This window comes from Glycine max, chromosome 6, assembly GCF_000004515.6.
Source record: "Glycine max cultivar Williams 82 chromosome 6, Glycine_max_v4.0, whole genome shotgun sequence".
Taxonomy (NCBI): domain Eukaryota; kingdom Viridiplantae; phylum Streptophyta; class Magnoliopsida; order Fabales; family Fabaceae; genus Glycine; species Glycine max.
The window spans coordinates 23,543,350-23,560,847 of NC_038242.2; the positions used below are offsets into that span (position 1 = coordinate 23,543,350).

Sequence of the window (17,498 nt, forward strand, 5' to 3'; positions counted from 1 at the left end):
CATTTATGAAGAAGATCCAAGGCCTACAAGCTCTACATGGAGCTACATAGGCATGGAAAAGGATTAATGAAATGAAGTGTCATGCTCAACACGACCTCCTCACTTAGCGAGATAAAACTATGCAGCCCAAGCAAGCCACTTAGTGCAAGAAGCCATATTAGAAGACAATTGTCATGAGTAAGCGCGCATCATGCGATTAGCACATGGCCACTTGATCTAGGTGGACATGCGCGCTTAGTGCGAGTGTCGCACTAAGTGCACAAGAGAGTTCTTAATGGCCAATCAGTTGGTGAAGCATATAAAAAGAAATGAAACATTTGAAATACTTGAGCATGAAGCAAACTAAGAAACCAACAAGGAAAAGAAGTAGAGGAAAACAAAGAAGCCATTATTGAAGGAAATCAGTTCCAGATCTCTGGTCGATCTGTTTCAATCCATTTCTTTTCCATTTTCTTCCCTTTCATCCCACTTTTATATTTGTAAGTCTCTCATGACAGTGAGAAGCTAAAACCACCCATTGTTGGGAGCTCTACAAACCGAACTCTTTTTGATGTAATGATTCTAAACTATCTTTTAATATAATGTCGTTACTATTATTCATCGCTGAGCTTATTCACATATCTACGGTTTGATCATCCATCTTTATGTACTATTTTTGGATATAAATATTGGAAAATGTTTGTATGCTAAGAACTTGTGAAGAATATCTAAAGTAAGTCATATCTAGGGATAAAGTGATCTTCTTTAGCCTGTGTATGTCCAATTATGAAACCCTTGGAAAAAGAGGACGAATCGAAATATAGCTGCTACACCAAAACTAGGAGCAAAGAACCAACCAGACTGACCCAGTGGATAAATAAGGAATACAGAAACAAAAACAGCAATTGGACCAGAGAATGCGATTGCATTATAAGGCCGCAATTGAACAGATCGAGCAAGTTCAAATTGACGTAACATGAAACCTATTAATGCGAAAGCGCCGTGGAGAGCAACAAAAGTCCACAGACCACCTAATTGACACCAACGGGTAAAATCTCCCTGTGCTTCAGGACCCCACAGTAACAACAAAGAGTGTGCTAAACTATTAGCAGGAGTGGAGACTGCAGCGGTTAAGAAGTTGCAGCCTTCCAAATAAGAACTTGCCAATCCATGAGTATACCATGAAGTTACAAAGGTCGTACCTGTGAACCAACCCCCCAAGGCGATTTGAATGGTCAATCTTAATGGAATTCATATAGTATACCATGAGTATACCATGAACTTGCCTCTCTAATCTTAATGGAATTCATATAGTAATCAATCGCCAAGGGATTGAGAGCGATATTAAGTGATTTAAGTTTTTTCACTCAAGGGATCTTGGTTAGAATAGACTAGTAGATGTGAGTGATCATCATATTAATGTTAAAAGAGAAAAATCAATAAAAAATTACATCAAGAGAAGTTCGGATAAGCAAAGCCCCCAACACATTCCTTAACTCATCACAACACCATCTCACAACTTCGAGCATTTGTTTTCTTAACCTTCATGTTCCTTGCTTTGCAGTTAATTATTTTAGTTTATACTTATAGTTAATCAATGAATGAGATTTTCTTTGAGTCACTAATTGCTTAATCATTAGATACACACGCGCACGCGCACACACACACACACACATAACTCTGAGTACAAGCATAGTCCCCATGGAATTCGATACTCAGTCTTACCATTTTATACTACTTGTACAACTTGGTACGCTTGCCAAGGAGTTAACAACATATCATAAACGTAGTGCTTCAAAAGTGCTTGTAATTGGGGGAAAAAGAAGTATCTATAGCCCTTTTTTGCTTAGTGTGAATAAGCCCCTTTCTCGATTGGAAAATCATACCTACCTTGCTTATATAGAGGATATGAGAATCTAAATTATATTGATTGATGAATTAAGGTACAAACTCATCTTATATAGACTAGTTTGTTACAACTAAGTGCTATCGATAAGTTGTAATTTAAACTAAGAAAGATAAATGTTGAAAGTAGTTTAAACTAGGAAAGATAATGCTAAAGGATAATGACTGATTTGAATAATAGGAACCTATAATAGAAGTTGTGATACAATTATCTTCTTGCTTATCTAATATGCCCCTTCAAGATAAACTCACCATTTGTGACTTTTATTTTGGTTGTAAGTTCTTGAAAGCATGCAATATCCAATGGTTTTGTTAGAAGATCAACCAGTTGATCCTTTATGGATATGTATGATACTTGAAGCTTTCCTACCTGAACTTGTTCACGAACAAAGTGATAGTCAAGTGAAATGTGTTTCATTCGTGAGTGTAGCACGGGTGTGGTATGGGTACATTTGACAACCCGATATTTTGCTTCATTGGAGGACCCCACGATTATTCATTGTTTCTTGGAAAACCAAGAGATTGGATTACCACCAAAGAAAGTGATGTAGATAGATGTAGATGTTCTATCAACAACATTCCCACCCCAGTCTGCATCAGTGTACATCAACATACTGAGGGAGGAAGATGGTTGAAGCAAAATACCAAAGTTGATTGTGTGTTTAGGGTAGTGAAACATGCATTCGAGGTGTTGTTGATGGAGAGAGGTTGGCTTGTGCGTGAACTGAGAGAGCTTATTGATGGTGAAGGACAGGTCATGTTAAGTGAGTGTAAAGTATTGTACTACTCTGATAATTTTGTGAAACTGCATGGCATCATTGGCTGGAGTGCCATCATGAAATTGGAGCGTAGCTGAAGATTACAGTGGGGTAGGTGCAGGTTTTTCCCCTTCCATATCAAACTTCTCGAGGACATCACGGATAAACTTGTGTTGATAGAGAAATAGTCCTGATTTGGTGAGCGTGAACTCAACTCCAAGAAAGTAATGAGGAGTACCCATATTTTGTTGGGTAATTAACACTCCCACAAACAAAATTATCTATACCCACAAAGATTATACTGTAGGAAAAATAATAACAAACACAAAAATTTAAAGTGGTTCAGCACCTCTTGCCTACGTCCATGGAACCGTCTAAAAAATATTTTTACTATCACAAGAATGATTACAAGATTGTAGCCCACCCCAAATAGTGTATCACTCTACAAACCCGAGTACCCCACTCAATGGTTATAAGAAATAATAACACTCTCACACAAAGACACTTTTCTCTCAACAAAGTGACTTTGTTTAACAATCTCTCTTCTCACACACTCTCTTCATGCGTTGTATTTCTCTACTCATTATCTTCTCTATTTATAGTGAAGATTGCCACCAACTATAATAAATAAGCTCTCTTGGAATTTGAAACAAAAACAACTTCCAATACATCCATTCAACTAAGATTCATCAAGTAAAATGCAATCTTCCACTTTTCATTTAAGCCACCTAAACCTTATTGATAAAAATTTAATTCCCAATGTGCATGCACCTTATCTTTTGGCTTGAAACTCTACAATTCTCCCCCTCAAGCCAAAAGAGAAATATCCTTCAATCAATTTGAAAGTGAACAAACTCCCTACCCAACGGAAGTATCTCCCAACACTTCCACAACATTAGAAAACTTCACTTTCTTCTTCACTTTGCTATCATGATTTCTCTTCCAGGCTTGACCATTCAAATAGCAAAGGTTACCTTTATTTTTCTGTCCTTGCAACACCAAGTGTCTCCCCTTGTATACCTTGCATCCCCACTTTGAACTAACATACTTGTACCCTTGTGATGTCATCTCTCCCATAGAAATCATATTGACAACAATAGAAGGTACAAACCTCACATTTGAGAAAGTTCAAACAACACCATCATGGAGCTTCATCCTCACGCTCCCTATGCCTTCAACCTTTATTTTTCCATCATTCCCTAACTTGAAATGGTCGAATTCTCCATCGGTTTTCAAAGTATTAAATATCTCTCAATCTTTGAAAATGTGCTTTGAGGCAGTACAATCCATCTCTCGTTTTATTTTAGCAACCTTATCATTTGTTGCCAAAAACACATCATCTTCATCTTCAACAATTTTTTCTACATTAGCTTGGGAGTTGGCGCCATCTTTGTTCATATCTCTTAATTTCTTCAAGTCATCCTTCATTTGTTTGCACTTCACTTGCACATGACCATTCTTATCGCAATAGTAACATTGAATGTTACTCATATCACGTTGCGGACGCAATTGAAATTTTGATCTTCCTGTTGGACGATCATGTCTACTTGAATGATTCCTCCCTAGCTCAGACTCCACCATAGCTATTGCATTGTGTTCATCATCAATATTTTTAGTTCTCATCATTCTCTCATTTTCTCTAAGAGCGACAGTCACCTCATCCAAATTCAAAGTTGATCTTCCCACAAGCAACGTTTGAACCAAAGCTTTGAAGGACCTTGGTAGTGAGGCCAACAACAACAATGTCTGCTCCTCATCAGAGAGTTTATTATCTACATTCAATAGTTGACTTACTAGCCGATTGAACTTGTTGATATGGTCATGGAGATCTCTTCCCATCTCCATTTTGAGTTGATACAACTCCATCTTCAAACAAAGGCAATTGGTTAGTGACTTTGACGCATAGATATTCTTGAGCTTCTCCCATAAGGCCTTCGGTGTTGTCTCCTTCAACACATTGTGTTTTATCTCGGGAGCAAGGGCTAACCGAATTGTGCTCACAACCCTCATTTGGATCTTAGTCCACTTGGTTTCATTTACAGAAACCAGCCTTTAATCTTTTAATGCTTAATCAAGACCTTGTTGCACCAATAGGTTTGAAATAATACTCTGCCAAATCATAAAATTTATTTTTCTATCAAAGAACGGTATCTCGAACCTTTGTGTGCTCCCGGCCATAGCTCTGATACCACTGTTGGGAAATCAATGCTCTGATACCATTGTTGGGTAATTAACACTCTCACAAACAAAATTACCCACACCCACAAAGGATCGTGAGAACACACACAAAGATTGCACCGTAGAAAAAATAATAATAAACACAAGAATTTAACATGATTTGACACCTCTTGCCTACGTCCACGGAATTGTCTAAAAAATATTTCACTATCACAAGAATGATTACAAGATTGTAGCCCACCCCAAATAGTATATCACTCTACAAACCCGAGTACCTCACTCAATGGTTACAAGAAATGATAACACTCTCACACAAAGACACTTTTCTCTCAACAAAGTGACTTTGTTTCACAATTTCTCTTCTCACACACTCTCTTCATGTGTTGTATTTCTCCACTAATTCTCTTCTCTATTTATAGTGAAGATTGCTACCAACTATAATAAATAAACTCTCTTGGAAGTTGAAAACAACTTCTAAGGCATCCATTCAACTAAGGTTCATCTAGTAAAATGCAATCTTTCACTTTACATTTATGCCACCTAAACCTTAGTGATAAAAATTCAATTCCCAATGTGCATGCACCTTATCTTTTGGCTTGAAACTTTACATATTTTTTAGTGCAAACCTATTGGAAAGAGCTGCAATAAAGGCTTGAAGGAAGTCATTGTTGTTGCCTTTTAAGAGCAAGTCATCCACATACACAAGGAAATAGTCTTTGATGTTCCTAGTTGCAAAAATGAGGAGTGATGGGTCACTTTTACTTGAGAAGAACCCAAATGATCTGATGAAGGATTTCAATGCATCATGCCATGCTCGAGGTGCTTGGCGAAGACCATATATTGCTTTATGCAGCTTGCAAACATAGTCTGGGTGTTGACTATCTTTGAGTTCGGGTGGTTGTCTCATGTGGACTTCATCTAAGAGGTTTCCTTGGAGAAAGACATTGTTGACGTCCAATTGATGTATCTGCCAACAACGAGTCAATGCTAAGGTGAGAATTACCTTTATGGTTTGTGATCGAACCACCAGTGCAAACATCTCCTGAAAATCCACTCTTGATCATTGAGTGAAGCCTTTTGATACAAGGTGTGCCTTGTGTTTGTGTATTGTACCATCAAGGCGATGTTTGATGCGGAAGAGCCATTTGCATCCCACTATGTTTTGACTTTTGGGTGGTGGTACCAACAACCATATGCCATTGCGAAGAAGTGCAGTGCATCAAACTCATTTGTTATGGCTTGCTGCCAGTGATTACTGATACCATATAGAGGATATGGGAATCTGAATTTTATTGATATATGAACCAAGGTACAGACTCTTCTTATATAGACTAAATTGTTACAACTGAGTGCTATTGATAAGCTGTAATTTATACCAAGATAAATGCTGAAAGTAATTTATACTAGGAAACATAATGCTATAGGATAATGACTGATTTGAATAATAGGAACCCATAACAGAAGCTGTAACAAAATTATCTTATTGCATTGATTATCTAATAACTTAAAGATATTGTGTCCATGGTTTGAATATAAAATAGGGAAAATATATGTTTTTTTTTTAATAATGACCATTAACATGTATGGATAATATATAAAGTATGGAAATAAAGAAGTTTAGTGTGTATTAACATTAACTTAAATGTGTTGCCTTAAATACGATGGGAGAATTTTGTTGCATATAATGTTCTGTATATGGCTGAAGCAAGATTATCTCAATGAAAAATATGTGATTTTTATTTAAAAAAAAATAGATTTTTTAAATAGTTACTGTGAGAGTAAAATTAGAATAAAAAATTGTTGGACTGGCCTAGTAAAAAATTTAATTTGGAAAATCAGGCCTTTTCAATTTTCATTGGCATATGTGTTCCCTAAATAAACATGTACAGGTAGATAATATAAGGTGATCATATCATCCAACCGTCACCATAAATTTCTCCATCACGGATAGGATAGAGGCTCAGAAGAGACCGACGAAGTTAAAAGAATAAAAAACTAATGTACTTCTAGATGGTTAGCGTTACGAAAACTGGGGCCAAAAGAAAAAGAACGAGAGAAAAAATAAACTAGAAAGTAGGCAGTGGTAAAGGACAAAAGGAATATCCAACTTTGTGGTGGGCAATGAATATATGACAGAGAGAAGGGAGGAGTTACTGGTGAAAGATAAAGAATCATAGATAAACCAGAAGATACCATGTAGCTTGAAACTTCTTTTTAACTTCTTTTTTTAATTTTTTGTGGAGCTAAGCATAGTTAACACAACAATACAAAAATAAGGTTTCAAGGGTGAATAAGAGATGATGATCATGTCTCCTAAGGTTATATATAGCTTCTATATATCATTCCTTACAATTTTATTTTTGTATTTCTGGGCTTCATGCCCTCTAGTTTTTACTTAAAAACAAAATGAGATTGAGGTTTTAGAATTATCCAAACAAACAAGGAAATCAGAATTTGATTTACCAACTGATGAGAAAAACATGCCACAGTTGGATTGAAGTTCTCCAAACAGAAACACTATCCCCACTCTATTTTTCTTTTCTTCTCCTTGGCTGAAGAGGAGTTACTTATATATTCACAATTCACATCCTTACACCCAGAGACACAGTAGAAAGTCCTTATACAAATATAAACAAAATGGTTTTTCCAAAACTAGTTATTACCATTGTACTGATATTAGTCCTTTTCTTTTTCATCTATGAATCTGAGGGTGCATCTTATTCTTCTGGTTCATATAATGTTGGTCATGGTGCTGACATTAATACACCATATGATCATCAGAAAGTTAATCTATCAGTTTACTATGACAGTCTTTGCCAATCTTGTGCAACTTTCATTGTTAAGGATCTGCTGAATGTCTTCTACAACAATCTCATCAGCATTGTCAATCTTCAGCTAGTCCCTTGGGCCAATGCTTATGTCAATAATACCAACAATTCCATATCATGTCAGGTTTAATTTTATCTCTATATTATCTTTGCTATGCTACAAGGAATTACATTTTTCAAATCATTATTAAGATATTCATTATTCAGTGAGTAACGTGGATGAATTCTATGTCAGTGGCAAAATTGACTCAGATATCATCAATTTGGTGATAGTTAGCAGTTATTTATCACTTATCACTTATCACAGGCTCACTCCAAGGTCTCAGAGAATGAGGAAAATAAATTTATTTTAGTTTGAGTTATTCTGAGAAGAAAATATATTTTTTAAATCAGCAAATACTTGTATATATAGATATAAAAAATACAGAAAATGTCACCAGAAGTACCATTGTTTACAATAGACATAGTTTCAGCACCCACACTTGGCTTACAGGTTAATAGATATTAATATCTCAACTGATATAAATATATGTTAACCGCCAAGCAACACATTTTTTATTTTACTGCTGCTGAGAAGAAAACATAGGTACATGCATTAATGCATTTCTGGGAATATCCAGTAAAGTATTCCTAAAATGCTAGGACTAGGAGTTATGTTTGTCTTTAATATATTTCAGTTTCTTTAATTTAGTTTTTCTTAACTGTTCATTTGCTTTATAAATGGAGTTTGTTAATTATGACGTTTTCACTTGAATCAGGGAAAAGGGATTTAACTTTAACAATGTCTTGTAATTTCTGTTCACTGAATTATGCATTCAATGATTCTAACTTAACGTGATTCTTTAGAATCATGTTGATATACCAGTTAACGTGATCTTAGATATTTTTTTATATGTTTGATTCTACATTAAATAGTTGATTTGAGTAATAGTAATTTTAAGTAATTTTTACGTTGAATAAAAAATTATTTGATTTATCAATAACTTGTCATTATAATAAAAACATTAAAATATAAATCACATTACTTTCAAATCAATTTTAATCAAACTTAATTTACAAATTCAATTTTATTTATAATTAATTTTTCAACACTCGTCCAAATGCATGTCATTTTTATTGTTGCAGTTTCACCCCATTTCTGGACATGTCAAAGAATATGCAATCCTTGCATATTCGGTAATTGTAGAGAATACTTAATCATTGTTTATTCTCTTCATCAATTTCACTTCTTCTTTTTATAATAATATCCGAGGTTTATACAATTATTCACTATGTTCTTTGTATTCGGAAAAGAACTGAAAGAAATTTAATGTTTATCTTTATATTTGATTCATATTTACACACAACATGGCAGAATGGGCCAGATGAATGTGAGCTAAATTCACTGGAATCATGTGCCCTTAATCTTTGGCATAAAGTGGTAAGTATACTCTAAGTTGCCTTCTCTAGTTAACCAGAATACATTGAAATCAACCAAATCTCTGGTGGTAACTAATCATGCTTTCTATAATTTTAATTGATCTTAGATATGTACAATAATATTGTGATGCAGGACATACGTTATTATTTGATTAACTGCTTTGAGTATCTGGTAATTGGGGGGAAAAGCATGGAATGGGTGAACTGTTTAAGCCAGTTGGGTTTGCCTAAGGAGCCTATTATGAAGTGCTTCAACATGGGAAATGGGGCACAGGTTATTTTCCATTTATTTCACTTCATAGTTTAAAACTATGTAACAGAGAAATAGGACAATCCAACCATAAACAAGACTTAAAGTTAATTTTTCTTTTTTTTAAATTTTTTATAAATATGTTGGACTTTTTTACTGACATATGTAGCATTTTTACTAGGAATGAAATGGATAGGATCGAGCATAGATAAGGACTACGCTAGGAAAAATTTGTATCCGTTATCCACCCATTATCCGTTGGGTATTCTTTTAAAAAATACCTATGAATTTTTTTGATATCCACATATATCCATGGATATCCATATGGATACTTCAAATTTTATTCCATGACTCTGTTTTGTTTTGTTAAGTTGTAGGCAGTGATAGTTGATCATAATTATATCTCTTAATCATGACTACAATAGTATGTGAAAAATGATAAATGTTGTATTCAACTTTGCATAGCTACAAGCGTCGACAACTTAAAAAAGAGTCGGGTTTGCAAAACGTTTTCTATTTTCACTTTTACTTATAAAAATACCAATTTATTTCTTATTTTTAGAAGTTTGTATAAAAAAAATTTCAAAAAAAATTATTTTCATTATTTCTTATACAAATTTTTTGAAACAAAAAAATAAAGTGAAAATAAAGAGATGTTTTTGTAAATAAAAAGGAAAATAGAACATTTTCTCAAATCAAACAGTCTTTAAAGTATGCAGTGTTTGATTAGGTGTTTCTGAACCACTTTGTATCTATAGTCATGAAAAATAATTAATAACAGTTAATTATATGTCATGTAATTAGTGAATAATTTCTGTTTGTGTAAGACTGTTTAGTGGTATTTACATTGTATAAAATGAATTTTTATGCAGCTTGGAAAAACATATATTAATCAAACCGCACAACTTTACCCACCTCCTTCATTTTTGCCATGGGTGGTGGTGAACAATCAACCTGTTGGAAAAGTTAGTTCCTTTCTATTGTTTCTCATATATACTTTCTCAGTCACACATACTTCCACGTGTCATTATTATGATCTTTTGGTTATTGAGAATATACTCATCAATTTGTTTTAAAATTCAGGACTATGCAAATTTTGCACATTATGTTTGTAAGGCTTACAAAGGTGCTGCAGTTCCAGAGGTCTGCAATCCTCCTTCGAAATGAATGCTAGTGAGAAATAATTTCAACTATTCAATAATACCGAGTATGTTAGTCCAGCAAAAGGGTGCATAAATAAAATGGTACATTTATCAGAGTTAATAAGATTCCTTGTAGATCTCTTCAAAAAATAAGAATGAAAACAAAGCAAAATAATCAGACGCTATATTTTTCCATTATTAAACTTGCATTGTTATATGCATGTGTATTCCACATGCATTCTCACTCTATTCCCCCTCCCACTCCCCAACTTGAACAAGTTAGAAAACATGTTAAATAGTTAATTACTCGTACAAATGTAGTTTGTATTATGAAACCTGCGAATTCTGTTAATTATTGTTAAATGCATGTTAAATGTGTGCCTGATATATATTATGAAACCTGCAAATTCTGAAGGAATTGATGTTCATGACCTGTAAACCTACAAGTGTAGTTTATAAACACCTTTCTATCATAACCCACTTAGATGTTGTTTAAGGACAAAATCATGATGATTCACAAGAGTGAAAATGAACAGTACCTTACATGTGTAAATCAATGTGTAACGTGAGACATATCTAACTCAGAGACTAATAAATAAATAATTAATAATTAAAAGTTAAATTGTAATTAGGTTAAATAGGAAAAGGTTTTTAGAAAAAACTACTACTTGACGGAAACAGTTGTTGTAAAAAACTAATACTCACTAACATGAAATAAAGTCTCATTCCTAAAAATGTTTTATCTAATCATAGTCATCATGAACATAGAGACACATAAAAAATAGTCAAGGAAGTGAAATCTTGTTTCTCTTATCTCTAAGGAATTAAAGTGCACGAGAGAAATCTCACTATGGAAAAAGATAAGCATTGTTTATCTATTATTTGTGAGAATCATAAATTTCAAGGTCCTATTGATTTCCTATAATTGTTAATCTCTGAAACTCTTAAGATTACGTGTGGTATCAAAGTCAGATTATGAAATTTATGATTCTCTAATAATATTATATATGAACTCTAATAATAAAATTCAGGGATTTTATTTTTTCCGCTACAAATATTCTTTTTTTAATCCGTATTGCTTTATCTATGAAAATCACGCAAACTTCATTTCACCGTGAGTAAGCAGCTCTCTATTCATCGCATTCGTGCAAGAAAGAAAGAAAGCATGGAGTTTGTGTGTAATTTGATAGGGTGGTTAATTTACTTCGTGATTGTTAATTATGTGCGTATGTGCTTGGCAATTATACGGATTTGAAAAATAAACAAGAATGGATAACATGAGTATAAGGATTGGGCCCTGCACATTGCTGCCATTTATAGTCTTTTAACTCAAGAAAACGTAGTGTTTGCAGCACAGTGTGGAATGGGGTTTTACGATTTTTTTGTCTCAAAGATTTAATTGAGAGTAGGATTTTCGTTTGAATGCAACACAACCACAGCCCTCTCTCTGCCATGTACGTGAACGTAATTGGGTTTTTAATTTTATTTTATTGGTTATAATGTGAATGCATGCTACATATTTGGTTTGGAATGAAATTAATAAAAATGATAATAAATTGTTAATAGCAATAAGTATCTAAAGGCCATGTATTTGGTTGGAATTAAGTGTATGATGGATTTGTTAGTTCCTAAATTGTTCAAATTTATAAGATTATTTAATTTCAAACTAATGATTATTTCAATTACGCATAAATAATGAATACTAAATTATATAATTATTGGTTTATGAGTATATTAAAATTCATTGTTACAAGACATTTATGGATTGCTCAAAGGTTGATTAGTTGTTCTTATAATTAATGAATATAATTGTAGGCAATTTATGTGCATCATTAGTTTTATTTATATATCCAAAGGTAATAGGTCATCATTCTAATTGGTACATATTTAATTGTCAATAATGTTATAATTTTACCAACATCATTATGTTGTATGTTATTTGTTGGTGTATCACCCAAAGGAGAACATCAATATACATTGATTGTTATCTGAATAAATTGTATGAATGACATGTGTTTTATATCTCAAAACACTTATGTGAATTTTATTATGTAATACCTATTCTCAATTCATTGAATTCTCATGTATCATCTGTGTCAATTTTTAATGGGCCTAACTTCTCTGAGTGGAATGAACAAGTCCAATTTCATCTCGGTGTTTTGGATCTTGATCTTGCTATATTGGAAGAGAAGTCTTCTACTATTATTGATGCTGTGGCGTCCCCAAAATAATGACTGGTTTAATAGTAATGATTTAAATAACAAAAACCATGGTAAAAAATTTTTTCTTCTTTTTCTTTTTCATTTCTTTCTTTTTTCACAATAATTAGGTTCAAAAGGAAAATCCTCACTATAGAGTCCTGAATGGCCAGTTCACAACTCTATTCGGAGTCATTTCTTTCTTACCACTCGTAATCTCTAAACTATTTTGCTGTTTCAAAAGGAAGAGTATACCAGCCATTACTTTAGGTCGTCACATGAAAATAATAAAATAAAATACGGTCGGTAAACTCTTTTGCAAATAAAGTTTGCTAATGCTTTCCTTTCAAAAAAACAAGGTTAAACATAAGTACATTCATCATTTAAAGCTGTCCAAAATATGGGAGTTTTACAAAATACATAGTGTCATCCAGAGCAAAGGTGTCCACTGTAGTGGCTTCAGCCACATGTATACAATCATCAAATTCCTATACAATAGGTCTACCCATACAAAACAAAAGAGTAAACCTAACAGTTAGTCCTAGATACACCCACCCTCAAAAAGTATATAAAACTAGTCCACTGAGCTGTCTACTATGATGAAGAGCCTCCACTAATCGCCATCTCTCCAGGGCCACTATCCTCCATAGAGTCTGCCTCAGATGCCGATATGACGTCCTCGGGAGAATCCACCTCAGGGAGTGGGTCCTCATCACCCTCTAGAAAGTCAAGAGCATCCACAGCAGGTTCGGGAGGTAGCTCCTCAAGGTCCTCCTCAGGGTCTTCCTCGGATGACGTCACCTCGATCACTTGGACTGGCTCCACTAGACGGTATGGTGTAGGCGTGGGTAGTATCCACTCCACAGTACGCTGAAGCGTGCGCGCGGGTTCATCTGGATGCACCAATGAAGTAGCCGTGAATCGAATCGTGCCCCGAAATCGGCACCTCGCGTTGCCTTCGAGGGTCTCCCAAGCTCCCTCTAAGCACTCCATCTCCACTCGATCATGGATTAGCTGCGCCGCCATCACGATCTACAAGAAGGAAAAGAAAGGGGTAGACTCTTTCACGCGATATCTAACTACGTAGCAACATGATGCGTCACATAACACTACATGCAAGTAAAAGGGGTATCTCTAGGCTTTTCATCTCTGGTAATCGATTACACAGCCTTGGTAATCGATTACCAGAGGCCAAACTCGAATTCCACAGCTTCAAGACATGAAACCTGCAAAAATGCACTGTGTAATCGATTACACATAACTGGTAATCAATTACCAGTGACATGTTCCTCTGTGTAATCGATTACCAGAGGCCTCTACAACATGCTGCCTTCATTTCTAAGCCTGGTAATCGATTACACCGCTTGGTAATCGATTACCAGAAGCCCTCCTAGCTTCCTGACCTCGTTTTCAAGCCTGGTAATCGATTACACTCCCTTGGTAATCGATTACCAGAGACCATCTTAGCCTCCTGTCTTCATTTTTAAGCCTTGTAATTGATTACCCACCCTTGGTAATCGATTACCAGAGGCCATATCCCATATATCAAACAAAGTTCACAGCTGGCCAGCCACCACACAAGCCTCCTTGCTTTGTGGTCTTCGTTCCTTTTATCTGTTGACTGCCAGGAGCTCGCCTGCTTAGGTACATCACAGGTTCTCACTGACTGACTATGCCCGGGTTGGGTCGGGATTGGTCAAGCTTGGTTTTGGGAAATAGCACCGCACCTGACGTCCCCAAGGTCTCCTGACCCCCGCGACATATCTCCAGGTACCACTCTATGGTCAACGAATAAAAGCAGGAAGTTTCACCCTTCTACACTTCCTCATTTCAAGCTTGTAGGATTATGGGGTATCCATCACATGTGGTACTAGGTGGCGGTCGGGCGATGGTGCAAAATAATTCTCCACATCCACAAATCACGTATAAACCCACCATCCCCTGTTGCCCACCTCCAACTGAGCTCACGTACTCTCACGTAGCCCTTATCCTCGTTCTTCTCAACGCCGGGTCCCCATCAATCCTCCCAAGCTTCCACAACATCCAAGTAATTCCACATCCAATCATCATGAACTAACAAAACCAAGCAAAACAGGGCAAAGGCAGAAAACTCTGCCCAAAACACAACTCAAAATCACAGCTTTTCACATACAAATACCCCAGTAACATTTCCTTCGTTCCAATTCGTTAACCGTTGGATCGACTCGAAAATTTTACTGGAAGTCTCTATTACATAAGTCTACATTTTGACTGTTGGGATCTGCAAGAAAATGTCCAGAACCCCATATGTACTACCCTTTTCACAACCAGCCATACACAAGCATTTTTCTGCACTTATACAAAATTCTGCTGCACATTTCAACAGCAAAATTCTGCATAAAGTGAAGATTTCGAAAACCACTCTTTCCCTCATCCAATTTTGCCCAAATTGAATCCTACAAGTCCCAAATCATGTACCAATCATGTCTAAACCAAGGGCAAGCTTCAGACCAAGGCAACACAAAATCTAGGTATCCAAAACCCCTCAATTTAATGGATTTTCAAGGTTTGAGAAGTGAAATTGAGAATGAGGTAAATTTGGAGCAAACTCTCACCTCACACAAGTCTATAACATCAATTTAAACTTGCTCAAACTGGATTTACACCTAAAATTCCACCGAATCAAAATTTGACTCTCAACACCCAATTTTACCCTAGAAATGGCTCTTTGTTCACTTTGGTCATTTGTTTTTCTCTCTTGCACAGCCCAAACTTTCTCATAAGTCCTAAATGACATTTCAAGCTAGGATTAACTCACTTTAACCTCCAAATGCCACTAAATCCAGATTTGGCCTTCCAACTCTCAAAACTCACTCTTTTTCCACTCATAATACCACATTCTCACTTTCTAACCCTAGGTTAACTCTACCCTTCATCTCTAACAGTTTTCCATAAGCAATTTCAGCACATAAACATCACAAGCATCATCATAAAAACCCTAAAACTGAATGGGTAAGCTTAACTCATCCAAACATGGCAAGTTCAACATGCTTTCAACAAATTTCTTCACAAATAACTATCATGAAGCAGAAACCTAGCAAAACTACCCATCATATCTCCCAAAACCCAATACCCATGAAAATCAAGTGAGAAAGAAGTCTACCCAAACCTGAAATTTCGAGGTCCCACACGTAGAGATGTGCTTCACGACTCCGAAAATGCCTTCCTTTCGCGATTTGGAGCAGAAATGATGACCAAAGGTTGGAGCTTTGTTGGAGCTTCAATGGTGGAGGAAGAAGAAGAGAATGGCAACGTGAGAGAGAGAGGAAAAGGCTTCTGAAATTTTGGGGCTGAGTGAGGAGAGAGAATACAACTTTTTAGTTTAAAAGAAAGGCTTTTTCTCTTTTCTATTATTTTATTTTAAGTTATGCCACATGTCTCCATTTGAGTGGAGCAAAAGGCCCACTTTTCTCTTGATGTGACTCATGCTCAGCCACATGAAGAGAAAAATCTGACCTTTTGAAAATGCCAAAGGCCTGCCTCGGTTTGCATGCCGTTTCTCTGGTTCCAGTCCCTCGCGTTTCTCTGCACTCGTCGGGGCCAATTTTCGAAAGTAGGCAATATATATATCAAAACGCTCAGAATAAAACCCCGAGCGTGGTTCAGAGGTTGGTTTTGTAAAATTTTAAGTCGCACGCAAAACGATGATTTTTAGACTGATTAATTAAGAATTTACCTATAACCTTCCAGTTATGGATTTCTCTTCCTTAATTAGCCTAACCTGCGTATCTTGCCCCCACTATTCCTACTTCTACTAGGAACATATATGCATATACACTGAATAATACTTATATATATATATATATATATATATATATATATATATATATATATATATATATATATATATATATATATATATATATATATAATCATTCAAAATACACCGTTTACAAAAATTCCGGGTAGAAATTTCCAGGATGTCACAGATGCTAGTAGCAATAAAGAGAAATCTCATTATAAGGCTTAGGAAAAATCTAACAAACTCAACTTAATGTTTATGAGAATGACTGTTGCAGACAATATTAAGATAACTCTTCCTAAGACCGATAATACTAAAATGTTTATGGGGTTAGTGGGAGAACACTCTCAAACAACTGATAAGTCTCTTGCAGGGACATTAATGAGTACACGGACTATCATGAAGTTTGATGGTTCACATACTACACATGAGCTTGTCATTGAGATGGCAAATGTTGCAACAAGACTTAAAACCTTGGGAATGGATGTGAATGAGAACTTTCTTGTTTAGTTTATTCTGAACTCACTATCATCTGAGTATGATCCGTTCCAAATGAGCTATAATACCATGAAAGATAAATGGCATACGCATGAATTGCACAATATGTTAGTTCAGGAAGAAACAAGGCTTAAGAATCAAGGAAGTCACTCGGTCTATTATGTAAGCCACCAAGGGAATCAAGGAGCTGGAAGGAAGAAGCATGATAAAGGCTTAGGACCATTAAAGATCAATGACGATCCTGTGCAAATCTAGAAGAAGGCATCAAAGAGAAATAATTGTCATTTATGTTTGAAATCTGGACACTTCCAGAAGGATTGCCCAAAGCATAAGTCTTGGTTTGAAAAGAAAAGTAAGCTTAATGCTCTGGTATGTTTTGAATTAAACTTAACTTAAGTTCCCCACAATACATGGTGGACTGATTATGGATGTACAACTCATGTTTCTAATACTATGCAAGGATTCCTTACAATCCAAACCATAAGTCCAAATGAGAATTTCGTCTTCATGGGGAATAGAGTGAAAGCTCCAGTGGAAGCAGTCGAGACTTATCGTTTAAATC

The 17,498-nt window shown here is 35.4% G+C and overlaps 1 protein-coding gene across 2 annotated transcripts; it reads left to right on the forward strand.

The window, feature by feature from the left end:
* Positions 1-7,073: 7,073 nt before the first annotated feature.
* Positions 7,074-10,657, forward strand: LOC100791672 (gamma-interferon-responsive lysosomal thiol protein). Of its 2 annotated transcripts, XM_003525856.5 has the most exons (5): positions 7,074-7,772; positions 9,003-9,068; positions 9,201-9,341; positions 10,190-10,282; positions 10,401-10,657. In XM_003525856.5, the coding sequence occupies exons 1-5, from the start codon at positions 7,458-7,460 to the stop codon at positions 10,482-10,484; spliced, it is 699 nt and encodes a 232-aa protein (XP_003525904.1). In that variant the 5' UTR covers positions 7,074-7,457; the 3' UTR covers positions 10,485-10,657. The 2 variants fall into 2 exon arrangements, with proteins under 2 accessions (XP_003525904.1, XP_006582083.1); XM_006582020.4 differs by lacking the exon at positions 9,003-9,068 and having other exon boundaries at positions 7,079-7,772.
* Positions 10,658-17,498: the final 6,841 nt, after the last annotated feature.